Genomic DNA, 21,975 nt, shown 5'->3' with positions numbered 1-21,975 from the left:
TTAAAGTTTGCCAGTTTCCTTCGAATGAGGCGGGAAGGATAATATCAATCTTTGTCCCTTCCCGTGCATGCTCCATCGCTGGTGATGACGGTACCTCTGGTGACGGCTCGAAGGACATGGACTCGCGATAAACCACCCAGTTTACCGACTTTGTTCGACTAACCTTATTCCTTCATGTTGCATAGGCTAGTTATCAAGAGATTTTCTACCAAAAATACCAATGAGGGCTATTAGTAATGCCCGCAGTGCATTGCGTCACCAAGCGAAATTCAGGAGCATCCTCGGGAAGGTAAGTAGGCGACACAATGGCAGCACTACGCAGTCACTCCCTTGTCCCGCTAAGCTATAGCCTCCGTCTCGACTCGTTAGTAGGAAACCAGCACTACGACTCTGCACGTTTCCTGCATGACTTGTTTGATTTGTTCTTTCGGGACGCAAACCTTTTTTTCAAAATGAATGACACCTCGCGCTTTCAGTCATACCCCTTAGGGTACACATACCAGCTTCGCGAGTTTTTCTGCAGTCACGTAGGCTAGTTATATGCTATCATCACACCCTTTCCGTTTTCGCTTGCATATAGCATTCACCAGTGCTCTTTCAGTGCGTGAATTCGATAACAATACACGTGGAAAATTGAGTGGGCTCATGTGTTGCTTCTGTTTACCCGAGCAATCACAAATTGGCCACCACTGCTCTGCTTGTATTTTTGTAAGTTTGTTGGTACGTGGACAGGCACTGCGTACAATCTTCTTGTTAACCGGTTCGAGAGCGAAATGTTCTCAGCACTAGATAACATGATGACGCCAAGTGCTCGACCTCATTCGGTGAAATTTTCAAAGTGCTTTAAGCAGTGCTGTTGAAAGAAACCATCTCGATGACGACGACTCTTCACCGGACGAAGTAGGCTGTGAAATTGCCAAAAGTGACAGCGACGATCAGCTTTTTCTCACACAAGCTATTCACAAATGGTAATTCACACTATTCTCACACAAGCTTTCACAAATGGTAACCGCCATATTCGTAGGGCTGCTCGACTTCACCAAATGCTGAACACTGCTGCGGATTCCGCCCAGATTTGTGCACTTTTAAGCAGTTCATTGAGACGTTGCCCATTCTACTGAGCTTGCACTGGTTCCCAACGTCTAAATGAGAGTGGAACTTTTGGCCTACACCCATACATCTTTACTCGCGCAATAACAAACCACAAGAAGCCACGCAAAAAAACTAAACTCCCATTTGACAGTTCTAATTCATCGAATTAATTCGCAATAGCGATGGAGAGCGGGTAGCTCTAGTTCACCATCGAGCGCTTCAAGTTTAAGCATAACCTTACCTTTCCCCAAAGTTTATGACTCAACTAGACGAATAGAAAGACTGAAACACAATGTTTTGCAGCACCAAATGCGCCCTATTCTTGCATACGTATGAACATTACACGGGGTTATATAAACACTGCATAAATGATTCTAGAAAACTGATACATAAGCTGTGTACTACTGCAATTTTTTTCAGAAGAAGTTTGTTTATAAAGTCAATACCTTAAATGACGTTGCGTGTTTCATGATCAATCTTGAAATGGTCTCTTCAATAATGCTCGATGCTGACGACTCCAGCCCTTCAAGCATCAGTTCAATAGAAAATAAATAATTTATTGGTTTTATGGCACAGACTACGACGATGTAGGGCTCTCAAGGTAAGTCGATATCATCCGTTGTGGTTGGTGGCTCGGGGCTCGGGTTTTCGATCTCAGCATTGATGGCTTCTCGAAGAGGCCCGAGGACTTCCTCTCGCAGTGCCCTCTGGAGGAGGTACTTTGAGGCCCGTTCCACAAACGGCTGTTCGAAGCCCAATACGCTTTGGTAGTGGATTTCCTGTACATCTGCAGAGAGGATCTGGAGATCTTCTAGTGTAGGCTTGGAGTCGTCAGATAGCGCTGCAGAATACATCAAATATGAGAGTCTATTCACAAGCCTCAGCAATTCATGTGTAAGTTACAGTTTCACCAACATGATGAAGTAACTGCTGTGACAGCAATAAACTGTAATGTTAATTGAAGTAAAACTAGTAGCTAACGTTTTTCGAAGTGTTCTCACATAAGTAAAACAAACGTAGGTGTAAGGAATACAGACGTTCCAACGGGAGAAGCCTTTTTTCGTGTCATCTGTAGTCTAAAAGCGATGTGGTGAGGGCAGATACACTACACAGAAGGATATGTGGGGGCTGTTTGGCATGCAACCACGCCCTTAGGAAGCAATACTCGCAGTATATGCTCGAGCAGTACAGACCCCTCACTCTCACCCCCTCCATCTGTCATCATGCGCCTCTACCCGAAGGCGGAGAGAAGCAACCTTTGGCAAACCTTTTATGTGGTATGATAGCATCGCATGCACCCTCCTTGCGACGGAGATGGCCAGATCATTTCGTCTCTGCTTCAGCGGTGTTCATCGCCAACGCTGGCAGGCTCTTAATGTTAAGAAACATGTACACCGTGTTCATGGCATTGTTACAAATTCGACCATTATTCGGAATAAGACGGTGAAACCAAAGACAAAAAGCCCCTCGACAACGTCTAAACAACAATTATCACAATACTAAGAAAGTGTTCGTGATAATTTTTCAACACAAAATATTTTCAGACACTTCTCGTAGCGGCCTCAAAAACATAGAAGTGTGGCAGCTTCGTCTAGTTATTATGACATGGCGAAAGTTATAGCGCGAGAACAGAACGATGATACAGAGACAAAAAGGATACTCGTGTCTTTCGTGTCCTTATTGTCTCTGTGTCGTCATTCTGTTTTCGTGGTATCACTTTTCTCAAAACATGTTTAGATAACAGGAATGATATGGTACTGACTGGCACTCCGACATTCAGATAAGTCGACCTATATTCATTCAAAAGCGTCCAAATGAGGGCAGTAGACTTCCATTTGTTTCTACATTCCTGCGGAGAGAGCAATTTTCTTTAGAACCTTTATTTAAAGGCAGTAACAATTTTCATTTACGCAACAATGCCCAAACTAAAAGCAAAAACTGTGCGAGAGAAACCTTAATTAAAATCTCAATAAATTAGAGCAACAAAACAGTCATTTCCACTTTTACATCACGTTTATTAAGCTAATTAATCACACTGATTCACCAATGCAAAGGGCGGATTCGCTTCGCCTGCTGTTTTAGGGGTGAAACTCCTTACGCTGTGGCTCAGTCTCTCTTCCATAGCCGCGGCTTAATTCTCACACTGTTGACTAGATGGAGCTGTGTTGTTGTAGTACGTGAAGTGATCACCAGATGACGTGTTGCATGTGGTTTAGTTTGATAGGTGATTGACACGTTGGCGAATGGATAGACAGGCAGACACACGGAAAGACAGACAGACAGACAGACAGACAGACACACGGAAAGACAGACAGACAGACAGACAGACAGACGAATGGACGGACGGACAAGCAGACAGACAGATGGACGAACGAACAAATGGAAGGACAAACGGCTGAGCTGAGAGCCCGTGAAGCTTCGCCCCACTCATCAACGTTCACTTCATGGATATACTGTAAATTTTTCGTTAAACAACCAGCCAACTCCAAAGCTGAGCGGTGGGGTCGCTATAGTGAGAGTGTTCGGGAGAGCGAAGCCGAGTCATCGCCGCTGTCACAAGATACATGAAAAATTATTACTGCTCAGATCAGTGTCCACAGCTCATGCACACCGTTTGCGCTTCGCGCTAAGAGATGGTCCTTCTGGTCATCGTCTTGCGAATTCACTACTACACTCCTATATTTGATATATCAAAACCAGGTTGCCTCTACAGCAGTACCGGAATTTCTCGTTACGGAGAATGATGATTATCAAGGTATTTTTGTGCATAGTTTACAAATGGCGATATAAACAACTTGCTGATTGTTACCATTCGAAGCGCAAGATTTCTGCCTGGTCTAGATGTGACGAAGACATTTGTTGGTTCAACAGCTCCGAAAAAATGACGAGGCAACAAAAAGCAGATATTCTAGCATTGAACTCAGGCGTTTACTTCCTCACAGGTCTACCACACGCAATTCGACGCCCCACTCTTGATAAAGGTGGCTGGTATTCTTAAATACAGATTTAGACACTAGGGCGTGGCTATCATTCATGAGCCTTAATCACGATAATATTTATTTATTAACTTGAGGCCCATTTTGTGACATTTACGTCTCTGTCATGTTCCTATAAAGTGCGAGTCGATAAGAAAACACACGCGCCACATGCCCTCTGTGTGAAGCTCTTGAAATATGCACACGGGTGCAACTCAAGGAGAAATGAAACCTGCCGGCCGGCTTTATTGGGCGAACGAGCATGAAGAGTTGCTGGTGGATGGATGATGACAAGCGCAACTTCAAAGTTTGATGAAGAAAACTTGCTTTCGCGCTCAATTTTTTCAGCAATGTGTAAACGGACCTAGCCTGATATTGGGACTTCCTTTTTACCTGTTTACGTGTATGCGCTGGTGTGGCCTTGTAAGTGCGACCAAACACTGGTTTTTAAACCTTAGAGGGAGACGTTATTTTTTGCTTCCTCATGTCCTTTTGTGTATCAGTTTGTCTCATGATCATACGTTTATGTCTGACAGCCTTCCTGTATACAAGCAATAAAGACACGGCACCACCAACACATTCCTCAACATAATGCCGGGAAACAGGCCAGTTCATTCACACTTTCAGACAATATTCAGCGTTGCCGTTCCAGCGTACGTTTAAGGTACAACCCACAGAACAGGCGTACACAGCTCTCACACGCGCTAATTCTTTTTGTTTTCGTTATTTCGCTATCTATAAGCCCAATCAGAAGACTAGCTGAGTTCGTCTCTCAGTTTTTGTGGGTAAGAAATCCGGTCAATATGGGCAGACATTAGAGCTTCCAAAGTTTTTATTTCTAATTTTACCAGCGAGTAGCGTTCGCGATTTGAATATCTAGTTTCCCCCGTTAATTGACATTTGCTCTGAATGAGCCAAAGAAACGTGCAAGTTGGTCTTCAACACGAGACAGTTTGGAGCCGAACCATGTTATTCAAAGAAAGTGTGTTGCATACTTACGGGCCGCGAAGCGCGCCTTCGCTACCACGGGTCCCGTGAAGCGTAGGTACATGCGCGGTAGGCCCGTGATTCCGAGGTTGCAGATTCCATCAAGCTGTGCTCGAAGCTTCACGTCCCACGTGGTGTGCGCTGAGCTCAAATTGCAGTTTACCTGCGACCATGCGCGCAAGTTTTATTGTCTAAGTACAAGCAATCCTTATTGCGGGTTGCTTTCGGTCAGCAGCCGCATCATGGCATCACATTGTCTCATCTTACTCTCACATGCCATGCATAATTTCTTTTTGTACAGTGTCCTTACTAAAGTTTCTGTGCAGCTAAATTGAGTGTTTACAGTTCTTGTTTTTTTGTACCACGTCAATACGCAACGTATTTGCAGAATCAGGTATGACTACTAAAAATTATTTAGTACGTTTGACGTTCTCAAACCACGGTGTGATTTTAGGAGACGTTGAAGTGGAGGGGTCCGGATATTTCGATTAAATGGGGTTGTTTAACGTGCCCCTAAATCTAGGCACACGTGCCTCTAGCATTTTCGCTGCTATCGAAAATGCGGCCGCAGCGGCCAAGCTTCTATGCCAGGACCTGCGATTCAATATTACAGCACCTCTACCGTTAAACTACTGGAAAGAGTAAAAAATAGATTTCACTGTTACACTTCTTTTACTATAGCGTATTTTTAAGGCTGACTAAAAAAATAGCGGCGTTTTAAATCAACACGTTTCCGTGTCATGCTATCATTCACCGGAATTTGTCTTACAGTAATGTGTAATGCTCAGCGTTAAACCTACAGACAATCGGCTCTTTTTTGTAACAGTGTCTCTACAAGGCTGTCACGCCGAAATCTATTTTTATTTATTTATTTATCTATTTATTTATTTATTTATTTACTTTTTGAAAGTCAGGATGTATTAGCAGAGTGGAATGGTACAATTCTGAAAGCATTCGAGCGATAAATACATGGAAATGAAAGGGTGACACAAAAACACTTACTTTATTTTACAGCCTTAGCTGATGACAATGAATCGAATGTATTACTATTCAGCATTAGGAACACGTGTACTTAACCTAGCAGTATCTTAAGCAGGGATCATTTATCCATGAAGGACTTTATGTTCCTTGAAGCAGCAATACAACGGGTAGGTTTCTGTAAATCAAAGTGCACTGCTTTATGCTAGAAGATGTAGAGGATTCATTCTTTTTTTTTGCTTTGTTGTATTAACCCCTGCCACCCCGCCCCTAACATTTCCTGCAACTCAGGTGTTGTTGCAAGGCCTCCGGAATCCACTACTGTTTCGCGAAGCGATGACTGTACATAATGATGTTATTTTAGGTGACGTCCTATGGACGTCACAAATTTAACAAACTCTGCTAACCAAGACGACGGGATCACTAAATACGTTGCTTTTTGTGCCGTTTGTGCCGATGTCGATGCTCGTATTTCACGTTTGAGGCACCGCTGTGACAAATAGAATGGAGTTTCACCTGCATTCGTTCCACTCCCAGTTGCGGTAGGCCTCCGACAACTGCCGCCCGCAGAAATCGGCGGCGGCGGAATTCCCAGAGCTCGGGCAGCCTTGAAGGAAAGCCACGTAGAACGCGGCCCATGAATGTCCCTAGCCTCTCCGAGCACGGTGCAGAGACATTAGAGAGCTTCGGCGCCGGGGTCGTGGTCGTCGTTGCCACTGTGGCCACTGCATGAATGCCACAGCTCAAGTGTCAGACAGCCGCAGCCTAAGAACGCACTCTAGGCAAAGGAGGTCTCGGGGAAGGATAATGTTTGCCCAACAGTTATCCTTTCATAATATCGGCCACTTTCTTAGTATGTCCAGTGTTTTGACTGTCTACAACTTACCGCATACAGCTTTATGCCATCAGCTTTGTAGACAAGGGCCACATTCACAAAGTTTTCCGCCCGCATTTCACTACTATGGGCCTGCTTTCGTTAATTATATACCCAGCATCAGTACTGGCTCATGTTTTCTTTTTTTTGCGAGATTCTATAGTGAACACTCTGTTATAAATATTCCGCCTTTTCCATTTCCCCGCGCTGCCATCTGGCGTTTTGGTAGGGTATGGTATACGGGCCGGGAGAACTGGCACTGCTCGATGAAAGGGCGCATGCGCCACGGCATCGTAGATATCGTAGGATTATTGACTGTCTACGTCGATGAGCCTGGCTGAGTAGCGTAGAGGATTTTTCGTGGACACCACGGATGTTTCGTTTGATCTCTTATTATGGATCGACTTATGAATAATTTATACTGCCTTACGCATTTGTTCTCAAACTAAAAATACCGCGAATATTCAATCCTTGGACAACTTGGGACAATAACGTAATATTCCACGCTCTCGTGATTATACGCATGAAAGATGTACAGGTATGATCAATAAGATGTTGAACACCAACTGTGAAAGATTATAGCAGATAAGCACAGTTCAGAAGCGGCACAGTGGTGGGGACACAAGAAGTTTTAGCGCAAGGGTCTATCAGGCTATGAAGCACGTCACTTCTTCAGTAAAAAACTTAAAATAAATATGAATTTGGCGTTTCTGCTTATGTTAGTGACGACTGTGTATTTGAGATTAAGTTTTGTCCTTATTCACTGTCGCAGGCCTAGGAGTTAAGTAGTTAAATATCCGCCGTGCTGGAGAGCGTTGCAAAACTAAAGTGTTGTTGATCAAACAGGCCATGACGCGGTCACCTAAAACTTTGCTGCTTGCAGTGATGTATAGAAGGAGAGTGTTGATTACGCCCATATATATCTGAATATTGCCCCACAAACCAATAAATCAGCCCAAATTAAGCTGTAGAATTTTCCGGCTGTTGATCCTTGCCGCCCACCATTCGCACCGACCATATTGCCTTGGTGTGCGTGACGCCACGGGCTGCATAAAGCGTAGCCATCATATTCTATCAATGTTGAAGCCGCTGCAAATCGTTCAGCTGCAATTCTGGACAGGAGAATATTTAAATAGCTTGTTTCCACGCACAAGTGGCCCGGAGTAAAGAAGCTCAAGCAGCAAGCAGCGTGTCACGCCACGGCTCGCTATTCCGCCGCCATTTCCCGCCGCTGTGGCCGTTGATGTCTATATAAAAACTATAAATTGTACATTGGGCATTCAAACCAATGCACTAAACTTTCGCCCACTGATTTCTATACAGAAAAACATTAGCCCATATAACAGGCGTGTTCGAAAATTGGTAGTTTTGGCTCGTTTGAAGCTGTTTTTATGCACTGAGGTGAAAAAAAAATCTACCAAATAAATCGTGTGTACCAGACGATATGATACGCCTATTTTGTGCTTATACATTGTTGTTCGGTATTTCAGCGTCTCCGTCGACAATTTGTGCTCTTTAAAACAACAATATTCACAAACAAGCTTGATACAACACCGGCCGATATTAACGTAACGCGAACTATTGTTTAAATAGTTGTGGCACGAGATGACGGTGGACGTCAAAGTGCATTTCCCTACGAATCGTGTTCAAATTAAGGTGCGTCAAGAGCCTCAGGATTCTATGACCACATTACTATTATAAGTGCTATAATATATTTTGTTGGGCATCTATCTGTATCACTATGATGATGCTGGCAGGTTTCTTCTTGGACAACAGTAGGCATATCCTGGAGATAGTGGAGGGCGTAATTCCATTCTTATATGTTATCTACCAGGTGGCTCACTGAACAAGAAACCTTCGAAAGAGAACGTGTGCTTCATTAATGCAGTTGTCTTTTTCCTTTGTTTCTTTTTTTATCTGTTTCTTTCATTTTGGCGCTGATTGCATTGCTGAAATATTTGTTGCTTTACCATGTCGTTTGGCAGTGAAAATAATCAGCAATCAGTTTATTGTTCGAGAAAACTTCCATTTAGCATGCACACAGACAGCTTTGAAAAAGGTGCATCAACGTCTTTTGGTTGAGCAACCTAAGCATGTTACGCTAAGTAAAGCACGGAAATGTCAGAGCAGTACTCATCAGTTAAGCGAAGGAATATGTCATTTTGGGTAGTTCTCCCTCTGACTTTGACACTGCTAACAGTACTAAAAAAACGAGAACTTGCTGAACCTCAAGATGAACGTTGTATCTGAAATTTGTCAGGCGCTATCAGGCATTGTGTGGGTTACATCAGACATGTAAATGCGCATTTCATGTAGCCTTCATCCCTTATTTTCCCGCTTTCCATGCAGCGCATCTCTTCATTACAACAAGGCCTATACCACTAAGTATACATACTCATGCAACAACATCTCATACATTATTCAGATGTTATATACTAGATACATTTTTGTCTGCTACCAAGGATTTTATACTCGAGCAGTATGAGAAGAAAAAGAAAACGGGTAAAAGGGTACGAAGAAAAATACATTTTTTACGTGCCAAAAGTATATGATTACGAGGAGGGTTACAATGAAAGATCTTGATGGATTTTAACATTTTCAGGTTATCTACCATAAACTAAAACTGGTGCCCGTAACCATAGTTCTGTGTGCTTTCAAACTCAAACGCCTAACAGATTTTTATTTGTACTTCACTTTATGCAGCCCTATATACTGCAATGTTTTACACTTTAACATTTCGATTGTTTATAGCCTGTGCACTGTATACAGTAAAACCTCAGGGATAAAGATATCGCTGGGTCACGGACGATATTCGTATCATCCAAAATTCGTACCACCGGGCCACATGAAAAATTACTAGGTATAGGCAACAAAAGACAGCTACTGTACATTTTCATTTATTAGTTCTAGGGGCCGCAGGAATGTCATAAACAGCTCTTGATGATTGTCAAACATTTTTAGACGGCGTCAGGCATAATTGTACTCGTAAATATACGACACGTGCACTTTTAATAAATAACCCAGATGTGTAGTGACCAGCCACCGCTAATAGCTCCTTCCAAATATCAAGCACGCTTTGTCACACGACAAAAAGGTACAGCAGCAAAAATGGCTTAAGAGCCAGTTCGAATTCTGTTTTTATTTTGTTACTGTGGCGGTGTTTGGGATGTTTGTTGAGTGATTCACGGCAGTGTCTGAACAACCAGGAAGTTTTTATTTATTTCTTATGTCTATAGGAGAGTGCATAGATGTGGGTCCGCAAGCATGGTGTGGCTTGTCGTTACGAGACCTAGCACTTTAGCCAACACCGTTCGCTCCTCTTAGAGTTCCGTCCTATTGCGTGACCCTGACTTGAATCTGCATGGTAAATACGTGTAAAGCTAGTACAACGGGGCTGCCTGAAGCTTTAACGCGTGGAAAGGCGTAAAAAAAGCGTGACGCCAGTGTTATCTATGATCTAAGCACGAAAGCACATGAAGGTTCATTGACGCCTCCTCCAAGATTCACGCGAACGATTTCGGAGGCTACAGTGCGGTGCGTATGCCCACGTCACTGCCGCGTATTCTACGACAGCCCGGGCAGCCCCAGGCCTGTTAAAACCTGTGCGGTAACGCACGTTCGTATCAAGCGGCCTGGGGTGAAAATCTGTTCGCAACAACCCTACCTCATTACTTTCCTGGTTCATGGGCCTTGCTCATCACCACGCAGTTATCGATATTACCCCGAAATGGACACGAGCCGTGATCGTATCACCGAAGTTGTTCTGTAAGACTACATTGTAATTCCAGAGCTTTCTACGTATAACGTGACAATTAAATGCGCACGCACAGTAATCTAGTATTTTACACCAAGCCATCGGTAAAACACTCTTCCTTGTAAAATGCCGTGAATGACGGTCAACATTACTTATCTGTGAAACTGAAAGAGTGCAGAAAAAATGAATATTATTCTGAATTGTATAAAAGAACGCTCTGTGTATGTCTAATTTAAGGTGTCATAATAAGCATTCCTAATGTACTTAACAAGTCAAGTCAAGTCAAGTCAAGTCAAGTTTATTAAATAGTTCAGTTGAGTTACATGGTTAGCGTTATTACAGCAGGAGGTCCCAAAGTTTCAGAGAAACTGACAGGGGGACCTCCTATGGCTACATGGATGGGGTAATTACAAAAAAATACAGCAATAGTATACGGTCTTGTGAGTAATAATGAATAATCTTGATTAACAATAAAAACACGATCAATACACAACATAATGGTAATACTCACTATTGAAAAATAACAAGGAAACAATCAAAAGCAAGTTAAGACAAAAAACAATATTAATGAACTCTACGTGACAATCTGACGTTCTGAATTCTGCAGTGTCACAACAGAAAACTGAGACTGCATGTTTAGATGTAATACCAGAATGGCCTGTGATGTGGGAGTATCATATGCACGATCAGGCTGTCTCTGCCTTCATTTTAGGTTGCAACATGCACCACTTTTCAAAGACTAGCACCAATCAAATCTGTAAGCGTCCACCTTTGTATGTTCACTTGGCATCATCACAAAGTACACTTGGCATCTAGGCTTATTTTTCAGTGCTATTTCTATAATCATTCTTAGGCTTTTATGTCCAGAAACCACGATATGGCTATAAATGATGCCGTAGGAGAAGACTAAATGATTTTCGGTCCATGGTATTTATAGTGCACTTGCATCCAAGTGCATGGGCTTCCAGCCTTTCGCTTCCATCGTAATGCGTCTACCGTGGTTGGCTTTTGATCACGTGATCTTAGTGTCAGCAGTCGAGCGTTCTAATTACTGGACCACAGTGGCGGGTGAAGGATATTCCTTAATCGTGGTCTCTTTCTTTTGCCCTAGTTTCAATCAGTACCTACCTCACTCCCCAATAAGCCTTCCCATGGAAAGCAAGTGCTTTGGGAGAGAAATAGTTTTGAGTAGATGCGGTACTCTGACTCAGATGTAATACCAAACTGGCCTGAGAGACTCAAATTTTGAGGGAATCATGTGGAAACGAATGCACAAGCCCGGGTTGATTGGCGGATCATGCGAGAGGTCTTTGCCCTGTAGTGGACGTAATCAGGATGATGGTTTTGATGGTAGTGTGATTCCAATTTTGTTGGTTAAATTATGACTTGCGTTTCAGTACGAGCTGCTTAGGATAAACGTATGAAAAGGGGAGCTAGTTACCTCTTTGTCGCAGCGGATCCTGGGTTGCAGTTTCTATACAGATAAAGTATAAGACGCACACCTGGATCTGGAATTGGTTCTGGCGCACCCCTGCAACCAAGCGACGCCACCCAGGCATCGCTCAGCAATGTGCATAGAAAAGCTTTCAAATTGTAAACTCTACTGCCCTAAGAACACTCTTAGAAAGATTGTATAGTGTGGCAAGCATAGCTTTATTGCATAATCACACACCTACGTGGAATAATGAACATCAGGAATAATTACCTCGATAAGATTGTGAAAAATTCAAAATAATTTCTTCACTCGAATTCCCATAGCAATATTTAGTGTGAAAGTTTGAGGAAATGCTTTAGCACATGAAATAATTTCCTTCTGTGGGTTTATTGTTTTGTTCCTTTTGTTTTTTAGCACGCAAGATATTTACACGAATATTCGACTGAAAATTTTGCACAAGTAGGTAGTAACAATTCTCTTTGCTTCTTTTATTCATTGCAAAAGCTCCCTCGTTTCATATTGGTGCATATGTGCACATCTCATGTTTCAAAAACATTTATACCTTAAGTTTTTCATTCTATGCAAACATCTGAAGCTCACTTATTATAGCTAAAAAAATTACACTTTTCATGCTTGTTTTTCTGATAGCAACCAAGGTGCCAAATTATGCGCACATTTTAGCTATTGAGCACTAATCAAGTTTGGCTGTATTCTGTATGCCCCACAGATTAAAATACACCTAAGCCCACTACTCTGCTGGCAGTCGATGTTGAATAATATGGTCAAAAACCGGGATGTATATTTATACTTCGAAATAAGAATGCTTCTCTTATTTAAGAGCAGGGATAACTGCTAGGTCGCGATACGGGCTCCAGTGTACATTCAACATGGTTCGCAGGTGCCCTCTTTTTGTGTACTATAGAACGGGGGGAGCAACGGGCGGTATACACGGACGGGATGAGTTCAGCGTGGCAGTTTTCACCTCAAAACGTCTGGTTTTTTTTTTTTTTTTGCTGTTGTCTTGTAAACTATGTTTGTAAATTGCAGCCTTGTGACATGGATGCTGAAAGTAAACATGATTTCTGTTTCATTTATCTTTTTTTTACAGTTTACCGAATCTCTTGTTACAGTTTACCAAATTTTTTTTCTTTGCCTGCAGAGATCAACCTATCCTTACCCACTCGCCTATTGGTCGTGCAACCACCGCCATGTCGACGGCATGCATCTCACCCCCGCTAATAACTAGCACATTTGGTCGATTGTCTTCTTGTGTATTTCCCTTTTCTTCTTTTTTTCCATATGAAATCCTTCCAACTTCGTGTTGAAATTTACGGTTTACGACACCGTGGCACGTTTCTCATATTCAAAACTTAAGAGGCGAACAAACATACAATGATATCCAGGAAGTTAGACTCACCTGTAGTTTCTGGTGGAGGTGTATCATTGGTGCCATTCTTGATAAGCACATCCGTGGTAGTGGATTTCTGAAAAATAAGACATAGGCGTACGGTGGAAGAGGTTTATTGTCACGATTTACCCATATGTGTTTGATCACTTGTTATGTAATTCTTTTTCCGTGAGCGTACTACTCATCAGAGAGATCTGTAGGACATATGTTGCCCTTGTAATAACGAGATAGCGTTGAAAAGCTCATTTCGCAGGAATTGTCACATCAGCGTATAGCCGTTGGCGACGTTGGTTGTGAGCGAAAAATCATCATGTTGTCCGTAACCGAAAAATTGAATAGGATGAGAATAAAATGGAAAATTAAAATCTTAGGTTAGATCTCTAATCCAACCTAGGTTGTTGCGTGGTAAACAGCTGTTTTATAAAATAGCCAATATATCAGTTAAAACTCCTTTGGAAAAAAAGTTCATGTGACTTTCATGCAAAAGAAACTGTACTATACGCATCATATATTGCGTGAAATAAGCGTACATTATAGCCACGATAACAGTTAAAGCTGCTTTGAAAAAAACTCTTTGTGAATGTCATGCAGTGAAAACTTTACTTAACGCATCATAAATTGTGTGGCAGAAGCGTAGATTCGAGCCAGCCATCGAAAATTGTTTCTTGGGCAATTGGTGTATTTGAAACATCCGCTCACTACAAAGCACTCAGACCCGTTGAAATTTCAATTAACGAGGGGAACAAGATCCATGACCAAGATTCAGCAACAAGAGCAATCAACAAATTGAATAACTCCGTTGGTTCGTTCATTGCCCTATATAGCCAGTGTTACGTGAGGAGTCGTTCGTGTTCTTGCGGCTCTGTTTAACCATGCACTGAGTATAAGGAAGGAAGCCAGCACTTCCGAAGGCGATGAGCACGAGGCTCAATTACAATATGGTAATCTGATCATTAGGTTGAAGCTGAAGCATCATCCAATTTTAACGCGATAGCGTTAGGCAGCTCGAGTCGCAGAAATTCCGCCGTCGGCGTCGGCACCGTTAGTTGTGAGCGAAAAATTGTTCGTGAGCGAAAAATCGCAAAAGAAGCAAATAAACTAAATGTAAAAATTTCTGGTTCAATTGAGATTCGAACCCGGGCCGTTCACGTGGCAAGCAGGAGTCCTACCACAAAGCTAGGATGCTACTTCCAGCTGCAACGGGAGAACACTACATAAATGCTATGCAGTGAAAGGAGTCTCCTTAACGCAACTCGTTCGACAGGTGTCACGACGAAAACAAGCTCATTGAAGGCCTCTTTTTGATCCAACGGGTGTACGAGTGTGAGAAGTTTGTGCTGTATGACTAGGCAGTGTGGTGATTGCATGCGTATACATCGAGCCCGGAACATGCGTGACGAGGGCTGCTGACTTCGTCATGAGGCACGTTAAAGAACCCCAGGTGGTCGAAATTTCCAGAACCCTTCACTACAGCATCTCTCTTAAAAATATGGTGGTTTTGGGACGTTAAATCCTACAAATCAATCAACCTCGTCATGAGAGAGCTGTAGCCCTGCATAGAATCTGAAGATTTACTTGTTGTCAGAGATTTCAACCAAAACGTTCGGGTTTGCAGAAACTTTCTGGACATCCTACAAACGTGGGCTGATTTGGAGATGGTGATTCCATCAGATGTCATTTCAGCAAACCACAACACTTGCATAGATTCAGCTTTTCATTTTCAAGACACCATTAAAGAAGTGAAGTACTGCAGTTGCTATTTCACCGATCATTAGGCGATGCTTGTCGAGGTTGGCCGGAAGAGGTCTCCAGAAGAACAAGTGAAACAACTAGCAGATAACTAACGCAAGAGGGACGACATAATCTGACCATTAACGAGTACAAGTGTTGCGCCTACGCACAGTTCATGATATAGGACCACGTGACTATATAACTCCACAATATTTTCATAAAGTTGTTATAAAAGTGCTGATAAATCGATCAAAAACCTGTACATTTACTGTAAAGGTGTGCGCGCGTGTGCGTACGAAAACTTATTAATAAGTACGCACTTAGCGGTTGAAGGACGCACTAGGGGCCGTATTTCGCTGCAGCGTTCAACTCTTAAAGGCGAAGCTTAAGGGTCCCCTAATTTTCTCGGTATCACTTTCAGTCTTAAATGTAAATGCATTTTCATTTTTCTTTCAATTTAACAGTTTTATTTACAAACACAAGTTTCCGAACTGCTCATTTCTTGGTCCGGACGATCTTCGAGCCAGCAGGCTCGAGGTGTACAACACAGTTTTTTTTTCTGCTCACTCTTAACAATAATGCCCACCAATAAACTTAATTGAAAAAAATGGCAGCATATCCACGGAGTGAATGATGGAGAGTGGGGCGAAGAATTCGTCCGTCTATTCGTTCTTGCTTCCGTCCGTCCATGCGTCCGTCAGTGTGACCGTCCATGCGTCCATCAGCCCGTCCGTGCGTGCGTCTGTTCATGCGTCCGTCCGTGCGTTCGTCCATGCAGCCACCCCTGCGTCCGTTCATGCGTCCATCCATGCATCTGTCTATGTGTCCGTTCGTCCATCTATTCAACCCTCCAAGTACCACCATCTCGCAATTTTTCATCATATATTCCCCATATAAAAGCACCGCCATCCAGCGGACATTCCAAGGACTAAACGAGAGGTGGCACACGCACACTTTCTTACGGCTTGCGCTTCGTATCGACTTCCCATTTTTAACCACCTCGAGTTCATTCATGGTATGTACTAGTTCATTGTAATCATGGCACTGCGGCTCAATGCTCGCTAAACCTTTCTAAAGCTAAGGAGGTTACACCCAGCGAGTATAACGTAGCAACCCTTTCTTGTTAGATAGTGCTCAATGTACATGCCAATGGCTGCTAATGGTGATCGCAACCTGCGCGTTAACTAAAAGCCGAATGCTCCTGTCTCTCATTCCCCATTAGCAGCCATTGACAGGTACATTGAGCGCTATTTTTTATTGTTCAACAATCCACAGAAGAAGTGTATCACCTGCACCACCTTGGAGGTCAAAATGTTATATTTGATACATACTACGGGGGACGAACGGGTGCCGGTATAAGGAGCTTCGCCCCTAAAAATCACTTTTTAAGCAGTTTCCATGTTGCTCTGAATGAAATGTAGAATTACCCTCCAGGTCTCCTGAGGACTTTTTGGTAGAACTTTGCTGTGAGGCTGAAGATTTAGGGTTTTTTTTAGGGGTTTTCACTTTCCAAAAATTATTTGTGTGTCTAATTCTTAGTTTCAGTGGATCATAACCAAATATTCGCTTTGCTGCTAGACTTGTCCCTACAGTTCTGCATAATTTTCTATACAAATAAATTATGTCGATGATTTATTGACTCGGCTGTTTCAGAGCCTTCAGCATTATTTTCTATAAAAAAACTATTCACTAAAAGAAAGTGACACGCGAGCGTATCATAATGACCTTTGTCCTAAATACTTTTGCTAAGAGTAGTTTTTTTTTTTCAGAGACAGCGTTTCACCGTAATTCTGTCAGTAGCATATGGCCATCTTTGCGGAAAGCCTTTACTTCCTCTAATGAAAGCTACGTAGTACATAATCTAAGCCAGAAAAGTAACCAACTCAAAGTTCCCATAAAAATTTTGTAGCACTCCACTACAGAAGTTTTATTTTTCATAGTACAACAGTAGTTCAACTACTTCATTGCTATGACTCTTTAAAACTGGAAAACAAGCTTTCACTGCATCTTCCTTCATGTTTTACAATATAACATGACCAGCACAAAGAAGGAGAACAAAATGTCCCTACCCTCCATATTTTGAACACGGGATTCTCGTGATATATATATATAATTAGGAATCACGCTTAGAGTCACTTCAGGAACGTTACACAATATCTTTTTTATGTTGAATGCAAGTGAAATAGTTCAAATAGACTTACGGGAGAAAAAAGTCTGAATCAAAAGTTTTTTTTTCATTTTTTTCAGCAACAAAACGCATTTCAATCGCAAGAATCACTCGGAACATCGTTGCACATTTATGTTCGCTATGGTCGAAATAGTCCTAAGCTGCAGGTACTTGCACATCGAAGTTTACGAACGTATCTCTGCAGTAAGAGGCGTTATGAAACAAGTGCCCTTCTACATAATAAACAAATGTTATTGTTGTTAAAGCAGTGGTAGAAAAAGTGCCTGCTTCGTTCGGCAATTGTAGTGCGGAATGTCAGTCAAAGTTACCAGCTGAGACATTCTAAAGCTCTTGAAGGCCAACTCCGGTGATGTTTCGAGGTCAATAGATTTCAATGAAATTCGTTGGGTACACTCCTTTGCACATTTCTGTGATGTATGCCGAACTACAGGCTTGAGAGATGCGTTGATTGTTTGAAAATGTATTTTAAAGATCGCCTCGAAAATCCCGCCTCACTGCCAGAAAGGTTGGCAACACTGTTTGTGTGACGTCATGTTTGACATGTCAAACGAAGAGATGCAGCCGATGGCAACGCTACTTCGGCCACTACAGCGTTTATTGTGCTGTACACAAAGCGACGGTGTCGGTCTTCGGCATGGGTATAGCACGGGAAAGCTTTCTACCTTCCCCTGTGGTGCTTGGCCGGCGCTTCGCTGGTCTGGCTTTCACAGTTTTCATACTACGCGCTCTCGGGACCAGCATACCACCACCGGTTTTTACCATATAGTATGCCATACGCATACAGGGCGCCCGGTCAGGTGTCGGTTTCGGTTGTGCACATTTTCGCTTATTCAAAATTATTTCGAAGTTTCCTGAGCATTCCAGCTATTGGGCTTGTGACAACAGTAACATATAAACATAAAAACACTATTACCTTGACATGGTCAAAAAATCGTCGGAGTTACCCTTTAAGGCACTCATGCAGTGCGGCGTCACAAATGTCTCAAATTTCAGGAAAACCATCCTGCTTACTTTCTCTGTGCTTGGTAACCTGGATTCTGTGGTCGGTTGGGCAGAGGTAGTCGTGGGTACATCCTGAGAGCTGCTTTTTGCAGGGGTGGTCAATAGTACGTCGCTTTCAGTGACAGGTGACTCTGTTAAAAAAAAAAGCCAGCTCTCACCTCGGCGTCAAGCAGTAACAATTGTCAGTGTGATGCAATGTCTCACGCAATATAAATGTCAGTCTGTGGTTCAAAGTTTGATGGCTTTTAATGCAATATGTATTCCAACAAAAAAAACTATCTTTACATGCAGGATATAGAGCTGAAATTTGGAAAGGATTAAACAAAAGGAAACATTAAAATCAATTCAACTATATTTACACTCATTCCTTTCAAACCACTTTATAACGCTCTTTCGTGCACATTATCATGAGCAAACTATTGTGACGGTATGAAATCAGGATTATCTTGTTGGAGATCTGCTACTTGGCAAATTTTTCATTGTTCGCAAAACAGTAAGTTCATTCACATTGTATATCGTGCTACTTCAACAACAGTATCAACAGTGTTGCTAAGACACGCTGTAATAAATGATACTGCGATAAAATTTGTGCGCGGCTACCAACTGACGTGGTCAACAGATAAGCGACAACTTGCATCCAACGAGCTCCTGCATAATAGAAGAGAGGCCCACGCTTAAAATGCCTACTTCTGTGCTTCCTCCAAAAACTGGTCAAAAGACGAGAATTAAAGAAATTGCGACAGATTCTGCTTTGTTCAATATTTAGAGTTTCTGCACTGTCTACAACTGTTCAAGGTACATTTGTAACCTAAACCTAGTTAATGTTTTGTGAATTGATGTACCCTTCAAGGAAACTTATTGCACATCGAAATGCGCAATAATAAACCGCTACCCTGATCATATTACAGTGTGTGGCTCTATCTAAAACAAGACGGATCCAGAGATATGCGCTTGTACAGCAGGGATAACTGCGGTATGGTGACGCGCACCTGTAAATTCAATACGAAGTAACGTGTTGGCCCAAAACCACGTGTTTCAAATACCACTTTGTTTGTCATCTGTCTTGTGCGTATTATGCGCACCATAAAACAAAAGCATACAGTTTGTTATTTGGTAATCGGATTTCAGCTGTGCCCTACAAGTAACATACATAAATAGCCATGAAGTTAGAATGGGCTTGATAATCATGTTCGATATATACGGGGAAAACAACTGAGCTTGTATTTAAAGACCGTCATAATATAAATTTTCCTCACTTCTACATCAATTCGCAAACCCACACGTCTTCAAAAGATAGGTCACGGGAAGCCGAAAGCCAAATTGTGTTTTCGCCTTACATATATCTGGGTATTTGCATAAATGTTCACACTTTGTTCTTTTCTTGGTTGTGCGATTTTAATATGAAAACGTACAGCGCGTGATCATCATTTTCTACTGATAAGCTTTTTTTATCAAAATGTTCGGAGTAACGCTGTAAATTTGCTCGTATATGCATGTGCGGTGACATCGAGTCTATATAAAGCATAAAAGAATCAGTATCTTTACAAAACGTATTATTCTTACAATGAGAAGAGATTACTCTTATGCAATTTTTACGTGTTGATGCCCAGCTGCGCTACGCAATGAAAACGCCAGGCCTCCCGAACGCCTGTACTCACCCGTGGTCAAAGCGACGCTGACACAGCAACCGCACCACCATATAAATCGTAAGCAGAGCGTCAGTGTCATCGGCCGGGACCGCATCTTGGGCGTATAACTCCGGAAGCGGTGTATCCCCGTACGACGGCCTCTCCGGAGTCCTTGGCCGTTTAACCCCGCCCGGCGGCCGCCGCCGCATCCGACCTGGCACGACCGCCTCCTTTCCCACGCGTAGCCGTTACTCTCTCCCGCAATGTGAGATTGTCAAGTGGCCCTAGTGTAGCACCTTCTTTAAGTATTCCTTCCATATTATGGGAAATCGCTGTTGCTTCAGCAGAACAGCCATCCGTGACACGCTTATCGCACTGCCAGGCACGGATAGGATGTACCGGTGATGCGGAAATTTCTAATCGAAATCCCTGAAGCAGAGCATACCTACCGTGCCTTAGTTTATTGACGTATGGCCGATTTGTTCCTGTTGATTTGTTAAAGTGACTTTTTAGTCGAAAAACATCGTAAAGCTCTGACTCTTGCACAATGAGCAGTGTCCTTCGTGCAAATTTAAATGTATCTACATGGTTACATCTTACGAGCCTGATATCTCCCTGTTGTTTCTTCTTTTTTTTTTGCAGAATTTAGGAAATGCGTGAACTTCGTAGGAGACAAAAAGCATGCAGCATACAGGATAAATACTCAATATCAGACTTCTGATACGCCTTACATTTCCACTAGAAAGGGCTAAGGTGAAGATGCATAACATTTCTGAAACTGGAAATAATTGATGGAGAGTGTCACCCACTGGCTTGATTCTGTTCAAGCCTTCCGATATACCTCACCTAAACATTCTACAAAGTATATCTCAATCACACCTGGGATCCTTCTACGTGAGTGGTCTACTTTCTAAATTTTCTGCACTCACCTTATTTCATGCAAAGAATCTCTGTCAGTGATTGTTACGATTAGTGTGTTTATTTACCTCCACACAGCAATCATTTTATATGCCCTGAAGAAAACAAGTGATCTTTTCATATGTTATGCTCTGCTGCAAATCTTGTTAACTAACTTTCCTTTATTATCCGCCTTCTTTCAAGAACTTCCTGCCCCGCCGTGGTGGTGTAGTGGTTAAGGTACTCGGCTGCTGACCCGCAGGTCGCGGGGTCGAATCCCGGCTGCAGCGGCTGAATTTAGGATGGAGGTTCTGTTCTGTTCTGTTCTGTTTTAACTGTGTTGCTATGGAGAGGTTGAGGTGCCTACTGCCTCGGCTACTCCATATCACAAAGTTCTGCAGCGAAAAATAAAATAGTAATACATACCGTTATGTATTACGATGGAAGTGGAAATGCTGTAGGCCCGTGTGCTCAGATTTGGGTGCACGTTAAAGAACCCCAGGTGGTCGAAATTCTCGGAGCTCTCCACTATGGTGTCTCTCATTATCACGTGGTAGTTTTGGGACGTTAAACCCTACATATCAATCTAATCAATCATTCAAGAACTTCCTTGCATTTCTTCAAGCAATTTGCTCTGTGTAACAATAAAATAGACTCAAATTCAGGCGTTCTGGCTATAAACTAGTGCATTTTAAAGCAATCACTTTAAAAAGCTCATTTTGCTAAAATTCCAGCATCGGCTCGTTGTTTGTGAGTGAAAACACATCATCTCATGCGTGGCCGAAAAATTGAGAAAGAAGCAAATAAATTAAACGAGTAGTACGAAATCCTGCTGCAGCGTGGGGACCAAATTAGGGTTCTCTGGGATCAAGGGGGGGAATCGAACCCGTGTCGGATGCGTGGCCAGCACATGTTCTACCACGCGGCCAAGCCTTTCTTTGTAAAAACAGGGAAAAGAACTTCCTCTGCTTGGAAATGCAGTGAACCTAGCTATCATACATCACAAACACGCGTGTCCTGTAAACA

The 21,975-nt window shown here is 42.5% G+C and overlaps 1 protein-coding gene across 1 annotated transcript; it reads right to left on the bottom strand.

Moving 5' to 3' along the window:
- Window positions 1-1,628: 1,628 nt before the first annotated feature.
- LOC119179072 (uncharacterized) lies at window positions 1,629-20,218 on the bottom strand. Its single transcript, XM_037430147.2, has 6 exons — window positions 20,083-20,218; window positions 18,434-18,555; window positions 13,513-13,579; window positions 6,549-6,757; window positions 5,067-5,217; window positions 1,629-1,933 (listed from the first exon to the last, which is right to left on the bottom strand). Exons 1-6 carry the CDS (start codon window positions 20,165-20,167, stop codon window positions 1,689-1,691), a joined length of 879 nt encoding a protein of 292 aa, XP_037286044.2. The 5' UTR covers window positions 20,168-20,218; the 3' UTR covers window positions 1,629-1,688.
- Between the last annotated feature and the right edge of the window lie 1,757 nt (window positions 20,219-21,975).

The sequence above is a fragment of the Rhipicephalus microplus genome, chromosome 7 (genome assembly GCF_043290135.1).
Source record: "Rhipicephalus microplus isolate Deutch F79 chromosome 7, USDA_Rmic, whole genome shotgun sequence".
NCBI lineage: Eukaryota > Metazoa > Arthropoda > Arachnida > Ixodida > Ixodidae > Rhipicephalus > Rhipicephalus microplus.
This window is presented reverse-complemented; position numbering and strand designations above follow the sequence as displayed.

What these genes read in the sequence shown, in the direction of transcription:
- LOC119179072 (XM_037430147.2), bottom strand. Translation starts at nt 20,167, where the DNA reads ATGCGGTCCCGGCCGATGACACTGACGCTCTGCTTACGATTTATATGG. An exon ending in GGTTACCAAGCACAGAGAAA is followed by an intron (nt 13,580 to 18,433) that starts GTAAGCAGGATG and finishes CTTATTTTTCAG; the next exon opens with AAATCCACTACCACGGATGT. An exon ending in GAAGGCGCGCTTCGCGGCCC is followed by an intron (nt 1,934 to 5,066) that starts GTAAGTATGCAA and finishes TGTATTCTGCAG; the next exon opens with CGCTATCTGACGACTCCAAG.